Source organism: Calypte anna, chromosome 1, assembly GCF_003957555.1.
Source record: "Calypte anna isolate BGI_N300 chromosome 1, bCalAnn1_v1.p, whole genome shotgun sequence".
Lineage (NCBI taxonomy): Eukaryota > Metazoa > Chordata > Aves > Apodiformes > Trochilidae > Calypte > Calypte anna.
The window spans coordinates 448,517-471,939 of NC_044244.1; the positions used below are offsets into that span (position 1 = coordinate 448,517).

The following is a 23,423-nucleotide window of genomic DNA, read 5'->3' on the forward strand; positions in this document are numbered from 1 at the left end:
ACTGCCAGGGATGGGGCAGCCACAACTTCCTTGGACAACCTGGGCCAGGCTCTCACCATCCTCAAATTCAAGAAGTTCCTCCCCATCTCCAACCTCAATCTCCCCTTTCTCTCCAAGTTTTAACCCATTTCTCTTCTCCTCTCCCTACCCCCCCTGTGTCCAAAGCCCTCCCCCAGCTTTCTTGGAGCCCCTTCAGATATTGGAAGGTTGCTCTAAGCTCACCTGGGAGCCTCCTCTTCTCCAGGCTGAACAACTCCAAGCCTTCAGCCTGGCTTCCCAGGGAGGTGCTCAGCCCTCTGAGCATTTGAGTGGCTCTGCTCTGGACACCTTCCAGGAGCTCTGTGTCCTTCTGGTGTTGGGGATTCCACAACTGGACACAGAGCTCCAGGTGGGGTCTCAGCAGAGCAGAGGGGGAGAATCCCCTCCCTTGACTTTCTGTCTCTGCTGCTTTTGATGCAGCCCAGGACCTGCTTGGTTTCTGGGCTGTAAGCACACACTGAGGGCTCATGTTGGGCTTCTGGGTCAGCACCCCCCCCAAATCCTTCTCCTTTGCAGAGTTCCTCCCCAACTTTACACCAGCAGATACAAGAAGATGTGGAAACACTTGATGAATTTCTTGCTGGCTGAGGTCACATCTGTGCTATTTTTTTTTTTTTTTAAGGATTTTGTAAACCCCAGTCTTCAAATTGTGATGGCAACCAGAGTTGGAAATGCCAGCTCTAGCAAGCTGGGCTTAAACAGAAAGAGTAAGGTTCAGAATCCAGAGCAAGCACTGAAGTGGACAGGGAAAATGAAACAGCTCAGGTCCTCATGAAGCTTCTTCACCTTGAAGCATTCAACAGCAATTAACATCCTGAGCTTATGTGCTTAGTATCACAAATCCTAGCAGGGAACTGCCACCCATCTGGGTGTTTTCCATACCAACCACCACAGCAATAAAGTCTCTTAAAGACATCTTAGAAATCACTTTTCCCTCTGAAGAAGAGGGCACCCCTGACACTGCTTTGTTACAGAATACTCAAGCCAGAAGCTGCAGCATTTCTGAGCCTCCTGGAGAAGGGTTATTAGCTGCCTGTCATCAGAGCTTTAAAACAAACAACTTGTATTTCTATAGCATGGGTGGAAGAAATAAAAGGAAACTGCATTTGGAAATTAAGCCAGAGATTAGTACAATTCCCTTGACCTCAGCAACACAAGGGAAAAGTAACTGTGTGGCTTCAGTCCAGGTTTCCCACCACTTGCTTGCACCAGCCCAAGCTGAAGTAACCCACAAAGCTCTACCAGGTGCAGGTGTTGGTTTCAGGGCAGATCATCCCCCAAAGCACCTGTGGATTTCTGTTCCTTTCAAACCACTTCATTAGAAACATGTGGTTTGGTTTGGTTGTTTTTCAAGAACAAGTGAAATTCTGCCCTTCTGTTGAGCCTTAGACTCAAGGCACAGACAAGTTCATTATTAGCAGGTGGAAAATCATCAGGATGAGGATGGCCCTTGGGGCTGTTCTACCTCTTGCCTATGCAAAGGGGTTTGCCCTGATACAGCAGCAACAAAATGATGGCATCAACAAGTGCTGTGGATCCAGCAGCCACAGCCCAAAAGGACACACCTGAGAAGGCAGGATGCCTTTGTAGGAACCTCCAGGAAGGCTGCAGAGGGACTTTCCAGAAGAGTGTCCAGTGCTAGGAGAAGGGGAAATGGTTTGAAAGTGCAGGAGAAGAGATTGAGCCTGGAGCTTAGGAAGAAGTTCTTCAGGAGGAGGGTGCTGAGACTCTGGAACAGATTGCCCAGAGAAGTTGTGGCTGCCCCCTCCCTGGAGGTGTTCAAGGCCAGGTTGGATGAGGCTTGGAGCAACCTGGGCTGGATGAGAGGTGTCCCTGGGCATGGAGCTTGGAGGAGATGAGCTCTGAGCTCCCTTCCCACCTGAACCATTCTGGGATTCCCAGGCATGAGTGTGGTGTCCAAGTGGAGCCAACCTGCTTTCCCCAGGGTGTGGAAGTCACTTAAAAAACTATGGAGAAGTCCTGGATCTGAACACCCTCATTTCTAAGCCTTATTTAGAGCCACTCAAATGCTCAGAGGGCTGAGCACCTCCCTGGGAAGCCAGGCTGAGGGCTTGGGGTTGTTCAGCCTGGAGAAGAGGAGGCTCCCAGGTGACCTTAGAGCAACCTTCCAATATCTGAAGGGGCTCCAAGAAAGCTGGGGGAGGGCTTTGGACACGGGGGGGTAGGGAGAGGAGAAGGGAAATGGGTTAAAACTTGGAGAGAAAGGGGAGATTGAGGTTGGAGATGGGGAGGAAATTCTTGAATTTGAGGGTGGGGAGAACCTGGCCCAGGTTGTCCAAGGAAGTTGTGGCTGCCCCATCCCTGGCAGTGTCTCAGGTCAGGTTGGATGGGGCTTGAAGCCCCCTGGGCTGGTGGGAGGTGTCCCTGGGCATGGCAGGGAGCTTGGAGGAGATAATTTCTAATTTCCCTTCCCACCTCAGCCATTCTGTGATTCTTTTATAGGTCAAAACCACAAGGATCAGCTTTGTCCTCTTCTCTGTGCTACACCAAGGATGCCTGCCAGAACTTCTGGAGGGATCAGATTTGCTTCTCTGCTCCTCAGCTTTGTGAAAAGGCACCTCAGGAACAATGTGTTAAAGGAACAGCTCAGAAAGGATTTTAAACACAATGCTGGGGTTTGTTTGTGTTTGGTTGGTTGGTGTTTCAAACCTAAAAAAACTACCTCAAGAACAGAGAGACCACTTCACTCTATCTCTGAATCACAGAACCAGGAAAGTTATGACAACCAGGACCACAGTTTCCAACAGACCATGCGTGGATTTCTCCCAAAACAAAGCAGTTAAAAAGAAAAAACCAGAACAAACTAAAACAAAACAACCAAGAAGTTATTTAGGAGCAAGCACTTTTCAGACCTTGGATACTCACAACAAACAAAACAAATACTTAGGGACATGGTTTAACACCAGACTTGGTAGAATCAGGTTAATGCTTGGACTTGACCATCTTAAAGCTCTTTTCCTACCAAAACAATTCTCTAACTCTACACCCTGGTTTTATTTCTTTCTAGGTCACTGCAATATGAAAACAACTAAACACATACCAGGAAACTACTGCTTAGTTTTGCTCAAAGAAAAGGAACTTCCTACCTGCCACACTCTGCACACAAATGCCTAACAAAATCCCACAAGCCACTCTCATGGCTATTAAATCAATTATCCCCTTTATTCTCCCTGTGTCACAAGAGCAATGGAGCACTGCAGCTTATTCTCTGCTTCCCCAGTAGATCCCATAAATGGATCCAACATCCCCATGCAGGCTGTAAACTGATGAGATGCACGAGGTGAGAGGTTTTGCCTCAGCTTTATTTTCCTCAGCCCATCTGTACTGAAAGGTTTTGTTTAGATTAAGGGGTTTAGCACTCAGCTTTCTACCTACTCCCAAGCCAGGTCAGCTTCCTCCTTGCCTGTCTCCAGAAAACACCAGGAGACACCCATTTCCATGGCAAGGCAGAGGGTTATTATGTGCTGTTTCCCATCCATCAAGCCACAAACTCTTTTAACTGCAAACTCACTGGTGTCAGCTCATCTCCAAACCATCTGTAACAAAATTCCCCTCTTTGTCAGCTCTGGGAATTGAAGAAATCAGGCTGGTGCTTCTGTCTGGCTCAGCAGTTCCTCTTGCAGCCACTTCCTCCCATCAGCTTCTGCAGCAACAAGTTCAAAAAGCACTTTGCCAAAGTCTCAACTGCTCAAACCCAAAGCTTGGGGTTTTTTGTTTTGCTTTTTTTTTTGCTTTTCCCAAAGGATTAAACACCACCCAGGATATTCCTGAAGCTTCAGGTATAAAAGATCCATTGTGCTGGAGAGGAAGAAATGAAAAAGCCACACTTGGGATGAATAACAATCCCCACCCCAGCATCCTTGTGTGCTGGAAAGGAGAGGGACACTGCACAGAGCTGCCAAGGAAGGAGCCTCACAAAGAGTTTGGGTCTTTGTCTAGAGGGGGGAATGCACCAGAAGGTCCAACCTTGCCAGACATCAACAAAACCCCAGCCAGGCAGAGCTGGGAGGATGGCAGCAGTGCCCAGAAGAGAGGCTGCCCTCACCATGCTGCATTCAGTCATGGCAAATACCTTTGGGCTGGTCTGGTTTTTAAAGGTTTCCAGGCTTAGAGGACAGGGCTTTCACTCAGCAGCTGCACCAAAAGGGGAAAAAAAAAATCATCCAGGCTATTTCTTAAGCACTGCAGCTTTCCCCAAGTCTGTGACTGTGCCTCTGTCCCATCTCAGGGGAAGGGGCTCATTAAAGCCACTCTGGCCCAAGCAACACCACCACAATCAGAGGAAGGGAAAAAAAACCCAAAAAAAACCCTAAGATTGTGTTTTGTTTTGTTTTTTTAATAACCTGACCAGCAGAACAGCACAGAGGGTGTTGCTGAAACACAGGAACATGAAGTCCTCATTACTGTGGCCAGGCAGCTTCCTCTGAAACAACCTCAGGGCCATCCAGATGGAAGGGCTGGAGAGAGACTGGGAAATTCCCCTGGAAGGGTTTGGAAAATGGTCTCATAACCTGGTGTTCTGAAGCTTTAAAACTCCCTACCCAGCAGAAGTGACAAGTCCACCCTGAGAGGGGGAGCAAGACAGAGGAAGGAGTTTATCACTCAGCCCTTTCCCTTCTAACCCAAGAAGCAGCAGCTGTGGCACATCTGCTCAGGCTGGATTATCCCCCCCAGCTCTCTAAGGAGAGGCACATCAGTTCCAAAGACAGAGCCCAGGGGAGTTTTACAAATCAGCCTTTATGTCCATGGATTTCTGAGAGCTGCAGGAAGAACTCTCACCTCAAGGTTTCTTGCAGGATTAAACAATACCTGAAATCTGTTATGTAGATTTAAAAAAAAAAAAAAAAAAAGCAAGCAGTCAATTTAAAACTGAACTCTGTCATCATACAGGTTTTGAATACATCATCATAACAGAAGTCAAACATCAATATAAATGCTGTTGTTAGGCCACTGCTATTCCCAGCTTTTAGACTGGGTTATTAAGCTTTGGAGAGGGAAGGCAGCACTTCCTTATAATTAGTTAAATTCAGCTCCACCAGAAGATTCCTTGACATCAGCTGTTTGGATCAGCATTACAGAAGGGTCAAAGGAACACTCCTGCAACTGCACTACAAACTAATTAATAGAGCTGAGTCCTTAGCAGGTGCAAGCTGCCTGAAAAGTGGGATTTTCTCACCAGGTTTCAAGTACCTCCTCTTTCAGAGCTCAGCTGCAAAACACCCCCACAAAAAAGCTTCCACCACTCCAGAACAAAAAAGCCAAGTGCTGACCTCCACCAGATGCTCTGAATTACAGGTGACCTCCAGCAGCCTCAGCAAGAGGTTTCAAAGGCAGCCATTTATCATTGCCTTCTTTAATAAATCAGAATTAAGCAGACTTGACGTGCTGGAAGGCATTTTGGGTGATGATATTACTAAACCAGAGAAAAATCCCAACCCAACAGTGTGCTACTGCAAATAAAAACAATCCTGAGACAACTGAGGAAGTTATTAAAATAAAGGACAGCTTGGCACTGCCAAACCAGCAGACTGCTCCCAGCAGCCTTGAATTTTCCCTTGTACTGTCAGAGTGAGTAATTTTTTCCCCCCTTTTATTCATCTCTTGCCATCTTGATGCTTTTAACAGAGATGTGGGGCTTGAAAGAAAGGCAGGAGGAACATCTCACTACTTGAGATGTATTCTAAGGTTAATGGCACAAGCTCTTCCCCCTTTGCTCCAAGAGTGAGATGTTCCCATCCCCAAACCACCACAGATCTCTGGCAGCAACCCACAGCTCTTGGGCAGAAGGAAAACACATGGACAACAAAAAAAAAACTGGACTGGCTGCTTCTCTTGGTCACCTGGAACCACCAGAAGGGTCTCAAGCCTTTGACTTGTGGGGTGAGAAGCTCCATGTCCTATTACACAGAATCACACAGAATCACAGAATCCTAGGGGTTGGAAGGGACCTCGAAAGATCATCTAGTCCAACCCCCCCTGCCAGAGCAGGGCCACCTAGAGAACCTCGCATAGGAACGTGTCCAGGTGGGTTTTGAATGTCTCCAGTGAAGGAGACTCCACGACCCCCCTGGGCAGCCTGTTCCAGGGCTCTGTCACCCTTACAGTAAAGAAGTTTTTCCGGATATTCAACTTGAACCTCCTGTGCTCCAATTTACACCCATTACCCCTTGTCCTATCACTGGTCACCACTGAGAAGAGCCTAACTCCATCTCCCTGACACTCACCCCTTACATATTTGAAAACATTGATGAGGTCACCCCTCAGTCTCCTTTTCTCCAAACTAAAGAGACCCAGCTCCCTCAGCCTTTCCTCAGAAGGGAGATGTTCCACTCCCTTAATCATCTTAGTAGCTCTGTGCTGGACTCTTTCAAGCACTTCCCTGTCCTTCTTGAACTGAGGGGCCCAGAACTGGACACAATACTCCAGGTGCGGCCTCACCAATGCAGAATAGAGGGGGAGGAGAACCTCTCTTGACCTACTAACCACACCCTTTCTAATGCACCCCAGGATGCCATTGGCCTTCTTGGCCACAAGGGCACATTGCTGGCTCATGGTCATCCTCTTGTCTACCAGGACCCCCAGGTCTCTTTCACCTACACTGCTCTCCAGCAGGTCAGCCCCCAACCTATACTGGGACATCGTGTTGTTCTTCCCCAACTGCAAGACTCTACACTTCCCTTTGTTGAATTTCATCATGTTTCTCCCTGCCCAACTCTCCAGCCTGTCTAAGTCTCTCTGAATGGCAGCACAGCCCTCTGGTGTGTCAGCCACTCCTCCCAGCTTAGTGTCATCAGCAAACTTGCTGAGGGTACATTCTATACCCTCATCCAAGTCGTTGATGAAGATATTGAACAACACCGGTCCCAGTACCGACCCCTGAGGGACTCCACTAGTCACACACCTCCAACCAGATTCTGCCCCATTGACTACAACTCTCTGACTCCTTCCTTTCAACCAGTTCCTGATCCACCTCACTACCTGATCACCAAACCCATAATTGATCAACTTATCTACAAGGATGCTGTGAGAGACAGTATCAAATGCTTTACTGAAATCAAGATAAACCACATCTACTGCTCTTCCATCATCTATCCACCTAGTAATTTCCTCATAGAAGGCTATGAGGTTAGTCAAACATGATTTACCCTTGATAAAACCATGCTGACTGCTCTTGATGACTCCCATGTCCTTGATATGCCTGGAGATAGTGACAAGAACAAGTTGTTCCATCACCTTTCCAGGGATGGAGGTGAGGCTGACCGGTCTATAGTTACCCGGGTCCTCCTTCTTGCCCTTCTTGTAGACTGGAGACCACTTGTGCTCTTTCATCTCTGCATCCTAAGGTGTTATTCAGAAATTCTGCAAAGAAACCTCAGCAGTGTCCCTGCTCTCTGCAACTGAAAAGAGGAAAAAGCAGCCAGGGCTTTCAGCTCTCATCTTCAGCAGGTTGTAGGGCACAGCCCAAGTAGCCAGCCCAGAAATAGGGACTGGAAAACAAAGCCTCACACTTCTGGCTCACAAGCTAAACTTAGTCTAGGCTGGTAATGAACTAAAAACAGTTGATGTGGGTTTCTGTGATGCATGTGGCAGCCTGGTCAGCTCCATTCAGTTCTTCAGAGAAAAACACTGCAAAAGTCCTGGTGCCTTTTGGGTGACTTCAGGAGAGCCAAACAGCAAAAAGGAGTTACTGATTCATGCCTCTAAACAACAGCTTTGAGCCAAAGGCCTCAGCTTCTGGTCCACCCTGTATCTTGCTGAGGAATCAGGGGAATGTTTTTCTGCCCAGGTGTTTGAGATGCTCTTGGTAAGAAATAATTTTATGCTAAAGAAAACTTAACAGCAGTGCAAGACAAGGAGCACTTACTCTCAGAAGCAGATGACTGCCAGCTCAGAACCTGCTTTCCTTTCAGGGTTTTTTCTGCTGTCTGGAGCCCCTTGCAAAAGGAGCAAAAGCTCCTTCACACTGTGGCACTGCACACCTGGGTCCTCAGCAAGAGATGTCCAACTGCTACAGGAAATAAACCACAATCTCCTGAAGATTCTGAAGTTTACTTATCTTAAGAATCACTTTTTGAGCTTTCCAAGTCTGCAGGATACTGGGAAGAGAGAGAGCTGCACACAGCATATCCTGAAGTGGCCTAATTACACTGAGCTTCAGGTAGCAGCAAAGAAACCTCTGAGCCTGGAAGCCACTGAGAAGCCCAGAAGACAACTGAAGATCTCCCTCACTACTGAGCTGTAACATATTCCAAGACTCTTGTAAAAAAAAGCCCACCACACAATGCAACTCCTGACCCTGAGGAATCCTGGTTCACCTTACAAATGGATAAACTGAAGGCCAGAAAAAGGAAAGGACATCAAACCCCAACATTCATCAGCAGACAACTAAAAATTTTGCCTCTAGACAAGAGATGCTGGGTCAGACTCAGATCAGCCTGCTGCAGCTTCAGCTGCTCTCACACAGGATCCTCACTCAGACAACCAACTCCAGAGGAAAACAGCACATAAGGCCCTGAATCCACATGCAGAGCCTTGAGAAGAGGCACCAACAGCACCTGGGCTCTCTCAAGGCACCTTTGTATGACAGCCTCAAATCCCCACACTGCCAATAACCCCACAAAATGTATTTCTTAGCATGACTAAACAGGCAAAACAAGCAAATCTTTGTTTCACTCTGAAATCTTTTTCTGATGCATCACACTGAAGTAATGGGGTATTTTTTTCTTTTCTTCCTCCAGAGAATGACATTTAAAAAGCAAAGGGCCAGATTTCTGGCAAGCAGAAGTCACTATAAAAGTGAGGCAAAGGAGCACACCTGAGGATCTGCAGAAACCAACACGTGTCTGTAGGAACTGATGTGAAGCAGCTCAGGGTAAGGAGCTCCCACGTTGCCATCTGACTGCTCCAAATCCCAAGGCAAGAACCTAATCCTCAAGTTCCAACTGAGAATCAAACACCCTCCCCCCCCTTGCCCTGAACAATCTGTACCCTAAATCTGCAAAAATTGAGTTTAGCAACAGGGGATGGGCAGCTGGTTTAATTGTCCAGTGGTCAATAAGCCTTGCAGGGCTGCACAAGTTCATCTCAGTGGGTCTGCAAAGTTTCTTCCTTCTCTCAAAGCATCTGCATATGCTTTTAAATGCAAAATACTTCCTGGGTGCAAGGGTTTAACATTACCAGTCCATGACTGCCAATCATTTCAGTTCTGTAATATGTTTTGTTTCATCTGGCAAGATGCAAGCCTCAGTCTTATGCTGGAGAAATTTAAGGGTTGACCAAGAACTAAAAGAGGGTTCACAGTTTAAATGATCTGCAGAAACCAGAGGGGGGTATTTCTTCAGTCTTGTACTTAACCAGTGTTTGGAGAGCTGCCCCTCTCTTGCCCCAGCTGTGGTTCTTCTCCTCATGTAAGACTTTGGCCACACTTCTGCCTCCTGTGAAGTCAGCAAGAGCCTGGCTATTTACTGATGAAATCTCCTCCTTCTTGACCTAAACAAGTCAAGTATTTCAATTTACCTTTTCAGGGCAACCTTCTGGTCACACTGCCAACAGCAACCAGAAGGAAATATGGCAGACACCATGAAGTAATAAAGAAACCCCCAAACAACCTGGATTATCCCTGATTTACAACTCTCTCAGCAGTCACAAGCATGCCACAGTCTGTCTAAATCCAAGACCTTGGGAGTTCATGGTGTTGTCCACAACTTTTTAAGGAAGCATAAAACACCACCAGCTGTAAGCTCAGCCAGAGCCACTCCTATCCACCAGGAGAAGGCTGAGTTAACACCTCCTCACATACCTTCCCTTTCAAGGAACATTGGTACTGAGTTACAGGGATCTGATTTCTGACATCTCAGCTTTTCAACACTTATCTCCCTGAGTCTCTCAAAGCCACATTCTCCTCCTGGGATCTGAGCTTATCCCAACAACCATGCACAGATTCTTTCCCTAGGCTAGGAGTATTAAGTTACCTACAATGCCAGACCTGCTCAACAAAACACTGATTTAAAACACCAGTTAGCTTTCTGATTTATCCCTCCTTTCACAACCAACACAGTGGCAGGTTGAAAGCCTTAAAACAGGGAAAAAAAACCCAAACCAAAACAAAGTAAGAGGTGGCTCTGGTAGCACTGAGGAGTAAGTCAGTATAACCATGCTGAGTCACATCACAGTTAGATTTGACATTTCCAGACTGTTTCACTCCTAGAAGGGTTGACTCTTGATTTCAGCCTTGCTTTACAATCCTGCCATTCAAATCAGAGGATTAAAGCAAACAAAGCCATCACCCAAACTTTTTTTTGTTTGTTTTTTGCAGGAATCAGTCCATGCCATGTCACACTTTCCCAAGCAGAGCCAGGGCCAAGCATGAAGTCAACACCTTCAACAACCTTGAAGCCTCACGTTGCAGTGCTGTGAAGAGCTGCTGCCCAGCACCAGAACATGAGCTCAGCATGAAAGCAGCCCAGCTACTGCTGGGTTTAAAACTTGCCTTGCTGCTCTGTGAAGCCAGCACTCTGCCCTGCATTCCTACTGAGCTGTGCTGCCTTTGAAGATTTAAGGGGGGGGGAAGGTTGAATTAATGGTATTAGATGGAAGGAACCTGTAACTGGTTCCATTTGCCTTCAGCAGGGAGGGTAAGAGAGAATTAGCTGCCACCAGCTTGCCCTGATGAAGCTTGGATTGAATGTATCATCAAGGGAAAAAACCTCTCCCCACCCCTAAATAAAAAAAAAAAAAGGACTCTTTGATGTTCCCCAGAAGAAATATCCAGGACACAAAGCTTTCCCTGAAAGAACCAGCTGTGGAGCAGCTGGGCCACAAAGGGAAGCTTGGGATTGCATCTAGCACCAACTCCATGCCAGATTGTGTTCCTTCAGGTTTCAAAAGCACCAGGTTCCTCCTCAGGGCAGCTCTCCTGAGGCTAACACCAGGTTTGAAATAAAATAAAAACAACCCAACAGCCCCTGTCTCAAATTTTAACAGCTAATCATAGAAACAAAATGGTTTGGGCTGGAAGGAACCTTAAAGCTCATCCAGTTCCAACCCCTCTGCATGGGGGACAACTCCCACCAGCCCAGGGTGCTCAAGGCCTCATCCAACCTGGCCTTGAAAACCAAACCTGCTTCGTTTCTAACTAAAAAAAAAAATAAAATAAAAAAGATCTGGCTTCAAATCATTCATGCTTGATTGAGCAAGACTTAGAGGAACAGCTGCATTTGCCCCTAAAACCAAGATGAGTCTTCAACCACGTCCACACTGATGATCAAAAGCTAAACTACAGCTTCACAGCACAGCTTAAAAATAGCATTTAGATCTAGAGACACCTTGAAGAACAAAATGATTTCTGAACATCACTGAGACCTCAGCAGACAACCTGGGTTTATGCTCTTTGCTGCTGGGTGTCTCAGCAGAGTCCTCGTGTCCCCTCACAGCTCCACGGCTCGCCTGGCCCTGCCACTCTCAAGACAAAACAAAGCAAGACAGCCCAGCAAGAAATGCTGAAGTGCTTAAGTTAATAATTTATCAATCTCTTCAACTTTGCAGCTATTTATCTACCACGCCAGAGGTTAAGCAGGGACACACCAGACAGCTTCAGCACCGCACACTGATTTGTGCCTTTTGTAGGGCTAACTGCGGATGCATCCGATCCTAAAGATCAGATTTTTAGTCAAAAAACCTCTGTTTTTACAGACTGCCAGAGACATTCTGGTGCAAAGACACTTAAATTCACCTTTCAATGTCATACCTTGCTCCAGGGCCAGGAGAAGGCAAGCCTGGACATTATTCACCCTCTCTCAATACCATTCATTCATTATGCAAACCACCACCTCATCCCCCTCTCCTTCACTCTGGACAGAGCCTGTCCCCGTGCAGTCATTATAAAAGGTCCACAGACGACTGCCTAGAAACAATCAGCTGTTAACACTCAGAGTTACCCAGGCAGTGGGGAAAGCAGCAATGATTTGCACATCTATAATTTACATCTTGGGTCCCTCACCACGGCGCTCACGCCAAGAGCCGGCGCTCAAGGCCAGGTGAAAAGCCCACTGGAATTTGGGAATAATGCAAAATTTATCTAACAATCAACCCTCAGCTTTTAACCTCAACCTTTCACAAGGGATGACAAATGCCTCCGGGGATCAGCTCTCCCCCTAAAGGGCAGCAAGTATGGTAAAGGCAGCCTTTTCCTCATGAAAACATCCAACGTAAATTGAAGACATTCGTTTTTCACAAGCTACACCCAGAGAGTGCAAAATATTTCAGAATAATCCACCCAAACGTTCCATTTGTACAGCCTTAAAGAAAATATTTTATGCTTCTTTCTTCTAGCATTTCTTTAGTCCAAGGAAAAGCAGGCACCAGCAAAATGAGCAACCATTTCTGGAGAGCAGCGTTTGACCCTCCGTAAAAAAAAAACCATCAAAATTGGCTTTCCTAAAAATCCCTTCCTCACATGAGGTCTCTAATATTCAGGAGTCTACACCACCTCCTTGTGCTTTCCATGCAGAACAGAGAGGCCTGCTCTGTAATTTGCAGTTGAAAAGGGATTAAGCTGACAAACCACCACCTCAGTTTAAAAAAAGATCCGGGCAGACCCACACCCCCCCCCCTTCATCTGATTTAAAACACCTAATGCCCAGAAAATGGACTGTGAGTGATTTGGCTTCTCTTGGAAGGCTGAATCAATTTGCTCAGGGGAATAAGTCAAATGATTTAAGACTAGAGGACAGCTCTTGGAAGCAGCAATAGTAACAAAAAGAGAAAAATAATAAAAAAAAAATAGTATCACAGGTCCTGAATCCAGCCCTGCTTTGCAGGGAATCATTAATGCCACACAAACCCAAGAGGCAGAGAAATCACCTTTTTTCCAGGAGACTAAATCCACCCTCAATCTCAGAGAGATTGTTAACAGAGAGGCTGAGGAACTGGAAAAAGATGGAGACAGAAGATGAGGAGATAATGTTGAGAGGTGAGCAGTCACAAGGCTGAAAGGACTGAGCTGGGACAGGAGAGGGAAGAACCTGGCAGAGATGGAGCAGAATGGGCTGAACAATGAATAAATGAGCACTGCTGAGTATTCCAAGTGTATCAGCCTCAAAGAACAAACAATTCTGCCCATCCCAGAAGGTGGGAAAAAAAAAAAAAGGAATAAATATTAAAGGGGGGGTGGAGGGAAAAAAGAAAATAGGGAGAATTGCATGGTTCTGCCAGCAATCAAAATAACTCAGAGGATTTTTCCCTGGGATGTGGGAGAGGATTCATCACACAGGGGGGGGTTTCTGAAGGTGAGGGCAGTTCAACCACAAGCTCCCTGCTGGAATAGACAGGCACAGAGGCTGCATGACAGAGTAGAAACTGGAGGTGGGAAGGTCGGATGATTCTTTGGTCATGCGAGCTCTGTTTTTGGTGAAGAAAAACAAAGAGCAATGCTCTGTGTTCATTATTCCATAAATACATGGACAAAATCCACAGGGAAAAGGGAGAGAGTGAAAGGAGGGGAGCTGAATGTGGACAATCAGACACACAATGAAATGCTGCACTCCTATACTCACACCCATGTATGTAATTCACATGCAGTATGAAAAAAGTAATAAAATATAAATGTTCTTCAGGAATCTCTCATCTTTGCAGCCAGAATAACATCCAGAATGGCAGGAGAGCAAAATAAAAAGAAATTCAGACACCTCTCCCTCAGCATCTCATCACCTTTAAGCAGACAGTAAAACTGTCCCAGCTATCTGGCTGGGAAGCCACCCCACGAGGGAAGCTGTAGCTTTAACTGCAGGCACTCTTCCTGCCCTAACAACAACCTGTTATGTTCATGTTTATCCTGGTTAGGACTCCCATTCAATGATGGTTTAAGAAGGGCACCAAGTGCCAACAGGTGCTGAGAACATCAAGTTATACTGCAACCAGGAACTGCTCTCTGCTGGGGTGATTTCAGGTGGACCCTTCCCTTCCTAACAGCCTCATTCCTCCTGCTTCACCTTGCTCCAAGAAGGAAAATAAGGAAGCAGCTGAGGAGGAAATCTGTCAGGACTCTTAATTTAAGCATTCCTTGGTTTTTTACTTGCAAAAAGGAGACAGGGAAGCACAGAGGGCTCCAGAATGGGATGAAAATGGACAGTCTGAGCTGCCCCTTGGGGAGGAAGGCAGGACTGCCAACCCCTAGCTCTGCCCTCAGGCAACCTCTCCTCGTCCTCAGGCATCTCCCCCTTGCTGTGAGCATTCACAGGGAGGCAGCAAACCTCGGAGAGAGCTGCCACCACCTTCCCCCAGTAAATCCAGCAGTGAGGTGTGAGCTCCACGCAAGCCCAACCCTCCAAAGGAGGCACTGCGTGCCTTGAAGGATTCACTCCCTTGGCTTCCTGATTAACAGTCTGCTCGACCTGCTCCAAGTACAACAGGTAGGCAACAAAGCAAGAGAGCAATTAAGCACGTATTTGAAGAAGCAATTAATTAATTCTCCTGAAAACAAAGTAAGACAACACTCAGAGAGCACACCTCTGCTTTCCACAAGAAGGCGGCAGCAGCACGACATGGGGCAGCTCCTTCTGCCTGCCACTCAGGTGTGAACAAAGCAAGCATCCAGCAACCTCAAGACTTTGCTTCCAAGCTTTCAAGGAGTTTGTTTTTTATTTAAAATAACAACAATAATAATAAAGAACACAACCTTATAGCCAGTGCACAGCAATAACCAGAACGAAAAGCACGCTGTACTTACAGATTAAATGCAGTGGTTCCCCTGCAAATGAAAGGATGCAGAGCCTCATCGGGGGGCATCTTCTGCTTGATCCTACATATTAAGACTTTTACAGGGTTTGCAAGATTCACAGCCATGCTCAAAGCTGATGTGATTATTGGCTGCTGCTGCTGCCATGAGATGTTGAACACGTGGGAGTGCGCTCAGCGAGCCCAAACGCTCGCCGGGATTGTAAGATCCTGGTGATGACACTTAAAAACAAATCACCTACTATAAAAGCCAAGTCTGCCTCAAGAGCAGCACAGCTTCACTTAAAAAAAAAAATAAAAAAAAATAAAAAAATATACCAAGCACAGCCCTTTCCTAGCCACAGCAACAAGAAAGGAGAGCAGGGGCACCATTTTAAAGCAAGCCGCTTGTTTGACTGAAATTCTGCTTGTACTTTATTCTTTTCTTCTTTAAAAAAACCCCACAAACTGTTGCTACAAAGAAACAGCCTCCACAATTTGTTTAAACCAGCGTTTAGCAACCTAATGCCAAGTTCAGTCCTTAAGAACCGGGTACTGTGAAGCAAATCCTGAAGACAACTGCCATACAATTCAGAATCCCCAAATCACCACCCTGAGCCTGGGGAAGGAGGTGGAGAAAAAAAAAGAGTTAAAATTACCCCAAGGCAGAGCAATCCACAAAGGTTTTCTTTTTTTCTTTAAAGAGGGCCAGGATGTCAAGCTACAACAGGCACTCTTGCTCCAAGCTGTCTTAACCAAATTCATAATATAGAGTTTTCATCTCAATGACCAGTGCAATTACATGATTAAGCAGGTGCAGGGAGCTTTCAGGTCTGCTCAACAAGCCCTGAGCTTCAATAGCCTCCACCATCAAACTGACAAGGCAACAATGGAAGAGTGAACTTACAGTTCCAGCCAAAAAGCCCAGAAAAAACAAAACAAAAACACACCACAAATCCACCCGCCAGCAAACACACCACAACTCAGCTCTAAAAGCAGCAGGATGATACCCCTGAAAGTTGCCATTTAGGCAACAAAGATGATTAATTTTTTTTTTCCCCCACTTCTGCTTGGTTTGGTTTTAGCAGAAGGTTCTGTGGATTTCTGGTTCTCCTCAAGGCAGGTAGGACTACACATCCTGAGCACTTCTGAACTGGATTTTATTTATAAGCCACCACCTGTGCCAGCATTGCTGCTGCTTTTTGGGTTTTTTTGGGGTGGGAGGAAAGCAGGGGAGGGCTCTCCCAGTTCTGAAATGGGGCCATCTCCATGGCTTTTGTGAGGTTTGAAGTATCACCAGGCCATTACCTTCCTCCCTGGAGACCTCATTAAAACAGAGCCCCAGAAGTAGAGCAGAGAGTGTGACATTTTGAAAATTCATCTTCTGATTTGGTAAAGTTTCCAGAAATGTCCAATCTTTCATTTTAAAAGAAAATATTAACAAAAAAACAAACACATCAACAACAAAAGCAACCCAACAAACACAGACACACACACAAAAACCCCAACCCAACAACAACAAACCACCAAACCATACCAAAACAAGGCATTCCAGCACACACATGCTCTTCCCCCTGGGGACAGGCCAAAGAGAACAAAGCCACGTGATGGTCCTATTGCTCAATGCCACTCTTGGAAGGTGTTCAAGTAGGATGATAAGTGCAGTGTAAGGCTAGAATGAACATTTTTTTTAAAAAAAAAAAAACAGGGAATTCATCCCAAATGTAAACTGTTGTCCTACCCTTTGCCTCGGCGGAGCAAACAGGGGGAGTTTTGTGATTACAAAATAACTCAGTGGGTAAACTAAGGAGCTTTGTACCTTTATTCTCCTTGACTCAGGACAAGCCTAAAATTAGAAGGGAGTGCAACACTGCTGTGTGTTACACTCCCCCAGGGAGCTCCAACCTGTGTTCCAAACGTGCAAGTCTGTAAACTGGTCAGAACAGGGAGATTCAAAGTGAGCTGGGCACTATTTATAATTCTTTCCGTGCAGGGAACAGGGTGACACTTCCCTAATTCCATCTCCAAATGCTTAAAAATAGAGCTCGGGGACTACAACCCAGCCAGCCAGCAGCATCTACCCACAAAAGGAGGAAAATAAATCAGTGCAAGAGAAAAAACTCTCCCAGCCAAAGGACGGGGAGGCTGCAAACAGCTCACCCTGGAGCAGCACCCGCTGCAGAACAATAAACCTCAGCTGTGAATCGCTGAGAAAATAAAGAAAAAAAAAAAAGCCTGACAGACTTATGGGGGGGATGGGGGGTGTCAGGGTGCTTCCTTCCCCATGGGTGTAAACACTCTGGCTGGGGCACCCCATCAGCTGCCGTCTTGCTCCGCCCTGGTCCCGGTTTCCGGGTAGTAACAGAGCAGCCAATCCGCGGAGTTGCGAGCTCTGCCCCAAGCCTCTTGCCTTGCAAACACCGCTCCAAGGCCGGCAGCTCCCTGAAGGGGAAAAAAATAATAAAAAAAGCCAAGAATGGGATCCCCACACTCCCTTCTCTCTCTCTCTCCCCCTGACAATTCCTGTAGTCACCAGGGTGGGGGGGAGCTACCTGGGCACAGGTTTGGATTTGAGCTCCAGTGCTCTCAGAGCCACGGGACAACCCCAGGCTGAGGGTCCCGAGGTGGTTTTTTGGGGGGCACGGAGGAAAAATGTGCTAGTGCATCCCCCTAAATCACGCAGGAAACTTTAGCACAGCCCCCCCATACTAAAGCAAAACAAAAGAGGGGAGGGCAGCAGCGTGGCTCCCCACTGCAGGCCCTTCCCCAGCCTCTGCACAAGGTTGAGAGAAACAATGAGTGACTCAGAGTTTCAGCACATAATCGGCCAGGCGATTATTAAACATCAGTTCAACACAGACAAGAGCTTCCCCCCCCCCCCTCCTCCTTCTAAACCCCCCCATGGAGAACCGAGCAACCTCTCCCCTTCCCTGCTCACAAAGAAGCATCTACAAAAGGACACGGACGTGTTAGGATTGAAAAAGCAGAATAATCAAAAGACCCCGCTCGGCTCCCAAACCTGTCAGAGCAGGAGGAGAAGGCAGTGGGGTTTATTCACCCTGCACATCGTTTCCCCCCTCCTCCCTGCTCAAAAAGGTAGCTCTTGGCAGGCCATAAATCCCTGCCATTATTCTCCACCCGAGAAGGGAAACCAGGATGAAAATGGCAGCAAAAGGGGGAAGAGGAGGAAAAAAAAAAATAAAACCCAACAGGAGCCACAACCCAACACAACAACAAAACCCCCTGGAGCCCCAGGGAGGAGAAGCCTTCAAGTACATTCCTGCAGATGGGAGCCCCTTGGGTCACCACCAAGACCCCCCCCCTTTTCTCTTAGAAGTCTCTGAGTAGGTTTCTCCCTCTTATTTCTGCTTCCAGAGAGAGGAAGAGATTCCTCAGGGAAGGATCTCCGGGGCTTGGGCCTAGCGAGCTGTGCTCACCCCGGGCAAGCAGGCAAAAAACAACAACAAAAATAAAGAGGACTGGGGAAGGGAGGAGTGGTGAGGAGTCATCTGACACATCCAACTTCCTAAGTTTGTTGTCCGACTGCTCTAACCCTCAGCCCCTCCAAACACCCGAGGAAGGCGAGGAGAACCAGGAGCTTCTCTTTTGAGAAAAGCTTTGGGTTTTCTTTTGTCAGGGGATGGGGAAAGAAAGGGCCAAGATTAAAGCACCCAGCGTCGGGAGGAATGTCAGATATTTGGGGCTTTCTACCTACCCCTGCCTGGCCTGGCTGCTGCTAGAAAAAGAGAGAGAAGCCACTTGAGGAAAACCTGCTCTTTGTTTCTTAAAATGCAGCGATGGCTGTGGAGATGCTGGCTACAAACCGAACAAAAAAAGGGGAGAAAAAAAAAAAAATAAAGAGAGAGAGAGGGGGAGGGGAAAGGAGAACAGCAGTGGGATCAGGTTTGGGCCTCTCTGGCCCCAACCTCTCTCTCCAGGCTATCCTGAAGACGGATTTATTTATTTTTTTTAATGTTATTTTACCTCCCCCCGTGCTAAATAAACAGCTGGAATTCCCAACCCCTCCTCCCGGTGCGATTTAAGCATCGATCGTAATTGGCGTTCGGCAGAGTAGGACGTGTGTGTAACTTTAAACCCACACCCCCACACCCCCCCTCCCTTTAGATAAAAATAGCTCGGATTCAAGCATGATCGGTAGTCATTTCCTATTTGCTTAAAAACAAGGCAAAAAAATAAATAAATATATATATATATATATATCCGAAGAGCAGCTTTGTAGAGAGAAACGAGCGAGGCTGAACGTCAAAACAGAAGTTTCCTTCGATAAGCCACCCTTCACACCACAAACAAGAGCTGTGTTGCTCCTCCCTCCTTCCCCCCCCCTCTTCCCAGCTCCAAAAAACCACTCAAAATCCAAGTAAGTTTGTTTATCTCTCTCTGGGAACTAAATCAGACCCGTTGCTCGACCCCTTAACACTGCCAAGTCCAAGCCACCAGACCCCAAGTCCTTCTTAGGGTCAGACAGGTTCAGTCAACAGCCAAAAAAAAAATAATATTTCAGCCCCTCTTGTCATTTCTACCCCTCCTCGGCACCTTGTAAACGAACAACAACAACAAAAAAAACCCCCTATTAATAAAAACAATCCTAAAACCAAATTCCCAAGGATATTTTTCAACACCACCTACGCTCCAGACAGAGAGGAAAAAGGATTTTGCCACCCTGGAAAGAATATAAATAAGGAGGGGGGGGGAAAAAAATACATATAAACAGGTCTATCGCAGAAGGTGGGAGGGGAAAGGGGGTGTGGGGGGGGGGGAATAAAAATAATAAAGCCCAACCTGGAGCGTTACATAAACGGGAACTCTTGCAAGATGGGCTGCAGGCCCTTCGCCCACCTCCCATCTCCATGGGGTCCTCCAGTTCCCCCCCCCCCCCAACTCCCTAAAATTAAATCCCTAAACCTGCAAGCAGAAGCTTCGTGAAACACAAGCTAAAAGAGGGCAGTAAATAATAATAAACACCACAAAAGCCTTTCTTTGGGCTGTGGCTGCTGGAGCTGCTCCCCCCTTTCCTCATCCGCCCTCAGCAGCTGGGCCGCAGGCCAGGGCAAGTTGGGGGGGGTGGGGGGGGGCACCCAAGCTGGGGAGGAGGGATTCACCCAGGGGGGGGGAAACCTGGCAGGGACACCCCCAGGGCAACCCAGCTGGGGGCTGTCAGGCCACAGAAGGGGTTAAACCCCCCAAAAATAAGGGAAAGGGGGGGGGGGGGGGGAGTTAGGCCTCCCCCTCAGTAAAGGGGGGGCCCCTCGGGAGGGCTGAGGGGGGAGGTCCGATCGCCAGCTCAGGGGAGAGGCCTAGGCCTGGCCTCGGAGAGAAGCGCTGCCGCCGTCCGGGAGCTTGGGACACACACACACAGGAGGAGGGGCTCCGGTGCCCCCCACCCCGGTGCAGGCCCGGCCGAGGAGGCCTCGGGGGCCCGGGAAGGTTGGGAAAAGGGGGGGTGGGGGTTAAGGGAAGGGAGGAAGAAAGGGGGTGCGGGAAGGATACAGCTTGACCACGTCGGTGTCCATCCGCCTCTTGCCCGGGCTGGGGGAGGACATGGTGGCCTCGGCCGCCCCCGGTGCTCCGGGCGGGCTGTCAGCGCCGCCGCCGCCGCCGTTCGACCGGGGAAACCCGGTACCGAAGGGAGCGGGGGGGTGCCGGGCTCCTTAGCCGCTGGGACCCCCCCCCGCTGACGACGCCGTCGTTATCGCCGCTGTCGCCGACTCTGTCGCCGCTATCGCCGCTATCGCCGCCCTCCTCCTCCTCCTCCTCCGGTGCTGTCGCCGCCGCCGCCGCCCCGGGCCCCCCCCCCGCGCTGCCTCGCGCTCCCTCAGCCGCGAGCCCCGCTCCGGTCGCCTCTGCCGGAGCCTCTCTCTGGACCCCTGACGTCACCCGCTGTGACATCACCACCCCGCAGCGTTCCTATTGGTCGAGCCGGGGGAACGTCAGAGTCGGCCCCGCCCCGCCCCGCGGCACGCTGGGAGTTGTAGTTCGGAGGGTGGGGAAGCCATGGAGGAACCGCGGGTTCGAGACCACCCTCGGTGGGAGCTTCAGGATGGGGGGTGGAGGTGTCACACGTCAAGGTGGGGTGGTCGATGGCACCTGGAGGTGGGGGGGTAGGGAGGGGAAGCCACCATCGAAACTCAACCCTCCCCCAGCGTCACAGCACGAGTCACCGTGCTGGCTTTCCGGCGTGACGCTGCCACCAAGCATTTCCCCCGTGCCTCAGTTTCCCCAGGTGCAGGATGGAGGTGACAGCATCGGCGGAGGTGACAGGGAAGCGTGTGAGGATGACGTTAATGGGTGTCCCTCAAGCTGGCGTGACAGCTCCACACCCCGGGGCGGGCAGCTCACATTCCTGACCCCAGCATCACCCCCAAAAAATCTGCCTCAACGCCTCCTCCCCGCGTGGGGAGGAGACTTGGGGAGGTGGAACCCCAAAAAAAAAGCCTGAGGGAAGGGGTAACCTCACCCCACAGGTGTGAGTCAGGGGGTTGATTTCCTCCATTTCATGTCCCAACGTGTCCCACCTGCCCTGAGGTAAAACTGAGGAAGTGTCAGATCCGTCGCCCCGGATGAGATAGGATGGGGGAGGTTTTGGGGAGGAAAAAAGGGAATGAGGTTATATGAGAGTCAGGGATTCTTTCAGGCTGGGAAAGAGCCTTGGGATGAGGAGTCCAAGCATCATCCCTACCCTACAACGTTCTCCATATCCCCCAACACGACATCTCAAACACATCCAGGGATGGTGACTCCACCACCTCCCATTCCAGGGTCTGATCTCTTTCCATGAATATTTTTTTCCCTAATGTCCAGTCTAAACCAGCTTGAAGCCATTCCCTCTTGTTCCATCACCTGGGAGAAGACACCAGCACCTTACAGGTTGTTGGAGAGCCCTGAGGTCTCCCCTCAGCCTCCTCTTCTCCAACCTGAACAATCCCAGCTCCTCCAATTTATTCTTCTCCAAACCCTTCCCCAGTTTTGTTGCATTCCCTGCAGTCTCCCTTCTCCTGAGGTGCCCAAACGTGGACACAACACCCAAGGTGTGGCCTCACCAGTGATGAGCACAGGAAGACAAGATCCAAGGAGTGGAAGAAAGTTGGGACACAGGATCTCCCACTTCCTCAGCTTTTGATGCTCCCAGTTCCAAGCAGGTCACAAGGAGGAAAAAAAAAAATCAGGATTTCTCTTTAAATTTCTCTTTACATTTCATAGAATCACAGAATCATGGAATGGGCTGGGTTGGAAGGGACCTCAGAGATCATCAAGTCCAACCCTTGATCCACTCCCACTGCAGTTCCCAGCCCATGGCACTCAGTGCCACATCCAGGCTCTTTGGAAATAGCTCCAGACACGGAGAATCCACTACTTCCCTGGGCAGCCCATTCTAATGCCTGATCACCCTCTCCAGAAAGAAATTCTTTCTCATCTCCAACCTAAACCTCCCCTGGCACAACTTGAGACCCTGCCCTCTTGTCTTGCTGAGAGTTGCCTGGGAAAAGAGCCCAACCCCCCCCTGGCTCCAACCTCCTTTCAGGGAGTTGCAGAGAGTGATGAGGTCTCCCCTGAGCCTCCTCTTCTCCAGCCTCAACACCCCCAGCTCCCTCAGCCTCTCCTCACAGGATCTGTGCTCCAGTCCCTTCCCCAGCCCAGTTGCCTCCTTTGGACCTGCTCCAGCACCTCAATCTCCTTCCTGAGCTGAGGGGCCCAGAACTGGACACAGGACTCGAGGTGTGGCCTCCCCAGAGCTGAGCACAGGGGCAGAATCCCTTCCCTGGACCTGCTGGCCACGCTCTTCCTGAGCCAGCCCAGGATGCCATTGGCCTTCTTGGCCACCTGGGCACACTGCTGGCTCCTCTTCAGCTTCCTGGCAATCCAGACTCCCAGGTCCCTTTCTGCCTGGCTGCTCTCAGCTACTCTGTGCCCAGCTCTTTTCTCTTTACATTTCTTTAACTCCTTGGGTTTCATTGGTGAAATACCCCAAATTTTCTAGCAGGGATAATTTTTGGTAATTTTAGGGGCCCTATGACAGCACTTTGTCCATTTTGGGATGCTTCAAGACCACTCTTGCAGCCTCCAGACCCCCATGTAAGGGAGTGCACAAGGGATTTGGGGACCCTCTGAGCCCTCCTGGGTCAGCAAATCGGGGTGCAGGGGTGGGGGCTGCCCTTGTCCCCACCCCAGCATGGGGACATCATCCCCTCCCCGGTGTGGGTGCACCCCCTGGGTTGTGAGAGGGTTCCCTGAGCATGGTAGGGATGGGGAAAATGGAGGTGGGGGTGGGCAAAGGGGTGTGGGAAGCCCTGGGGGAGATGTGGAAACCAGTTGTGGGAAAACTACTGGAGAAGTGGGAGCTATGGGGAGCCAGGGGGTTCTGGGGAGCTGTAGGGACCCCTAGGATGCTGTGGGGAGCTGGGGAAAACATGGGGGGGGCTTGCTGGGGAGATGGGGATTTGTGGGTTCAGGAGTTGGGGAAGGGGTTCTGTGTCCCAGCCAACATCCATCCCATCCTCACCCCTCTGGGGTTACTCAGGGTGTGTGTGTGGGTGACACCCCCATCTCCCACCCCAGCACAGGGTGAAGCAGACCCTTGTTAGGGCTACAGCATTAGGACCCTCCTACATTATTAGGACCCTCTTTGGAACAGG

At 48.9% G+C, this 23,423-nt stretch overlaps 1 protein-coding gene across 1 annotated transcript in view; it reads right to left on the reverse strand.

The window, feature by feature from the left end:
- Positions 1 to 20,580, reverse strand: part of UBE2H (ubiquitin conjugating enzyme E2 H) — a 63,809-nt gene extending 43,229 nt beyond the window's left edge. The window contains exon 1 of the mRNA XM_030455823.1: positions 20,281 to 20,580. Coding sequence (XP_030311683.1) covers positions 20,281 to 20,333 — 53 coding nt within the window. The 5' untranslated portion in view covers positions 20,334 to 20,580. The remainder of the gene's footprint in view (positions 1 to 20,280) is intronic.
- Positions 20,581 to 23,423: the final 2,843 nt, after the last annotated feature.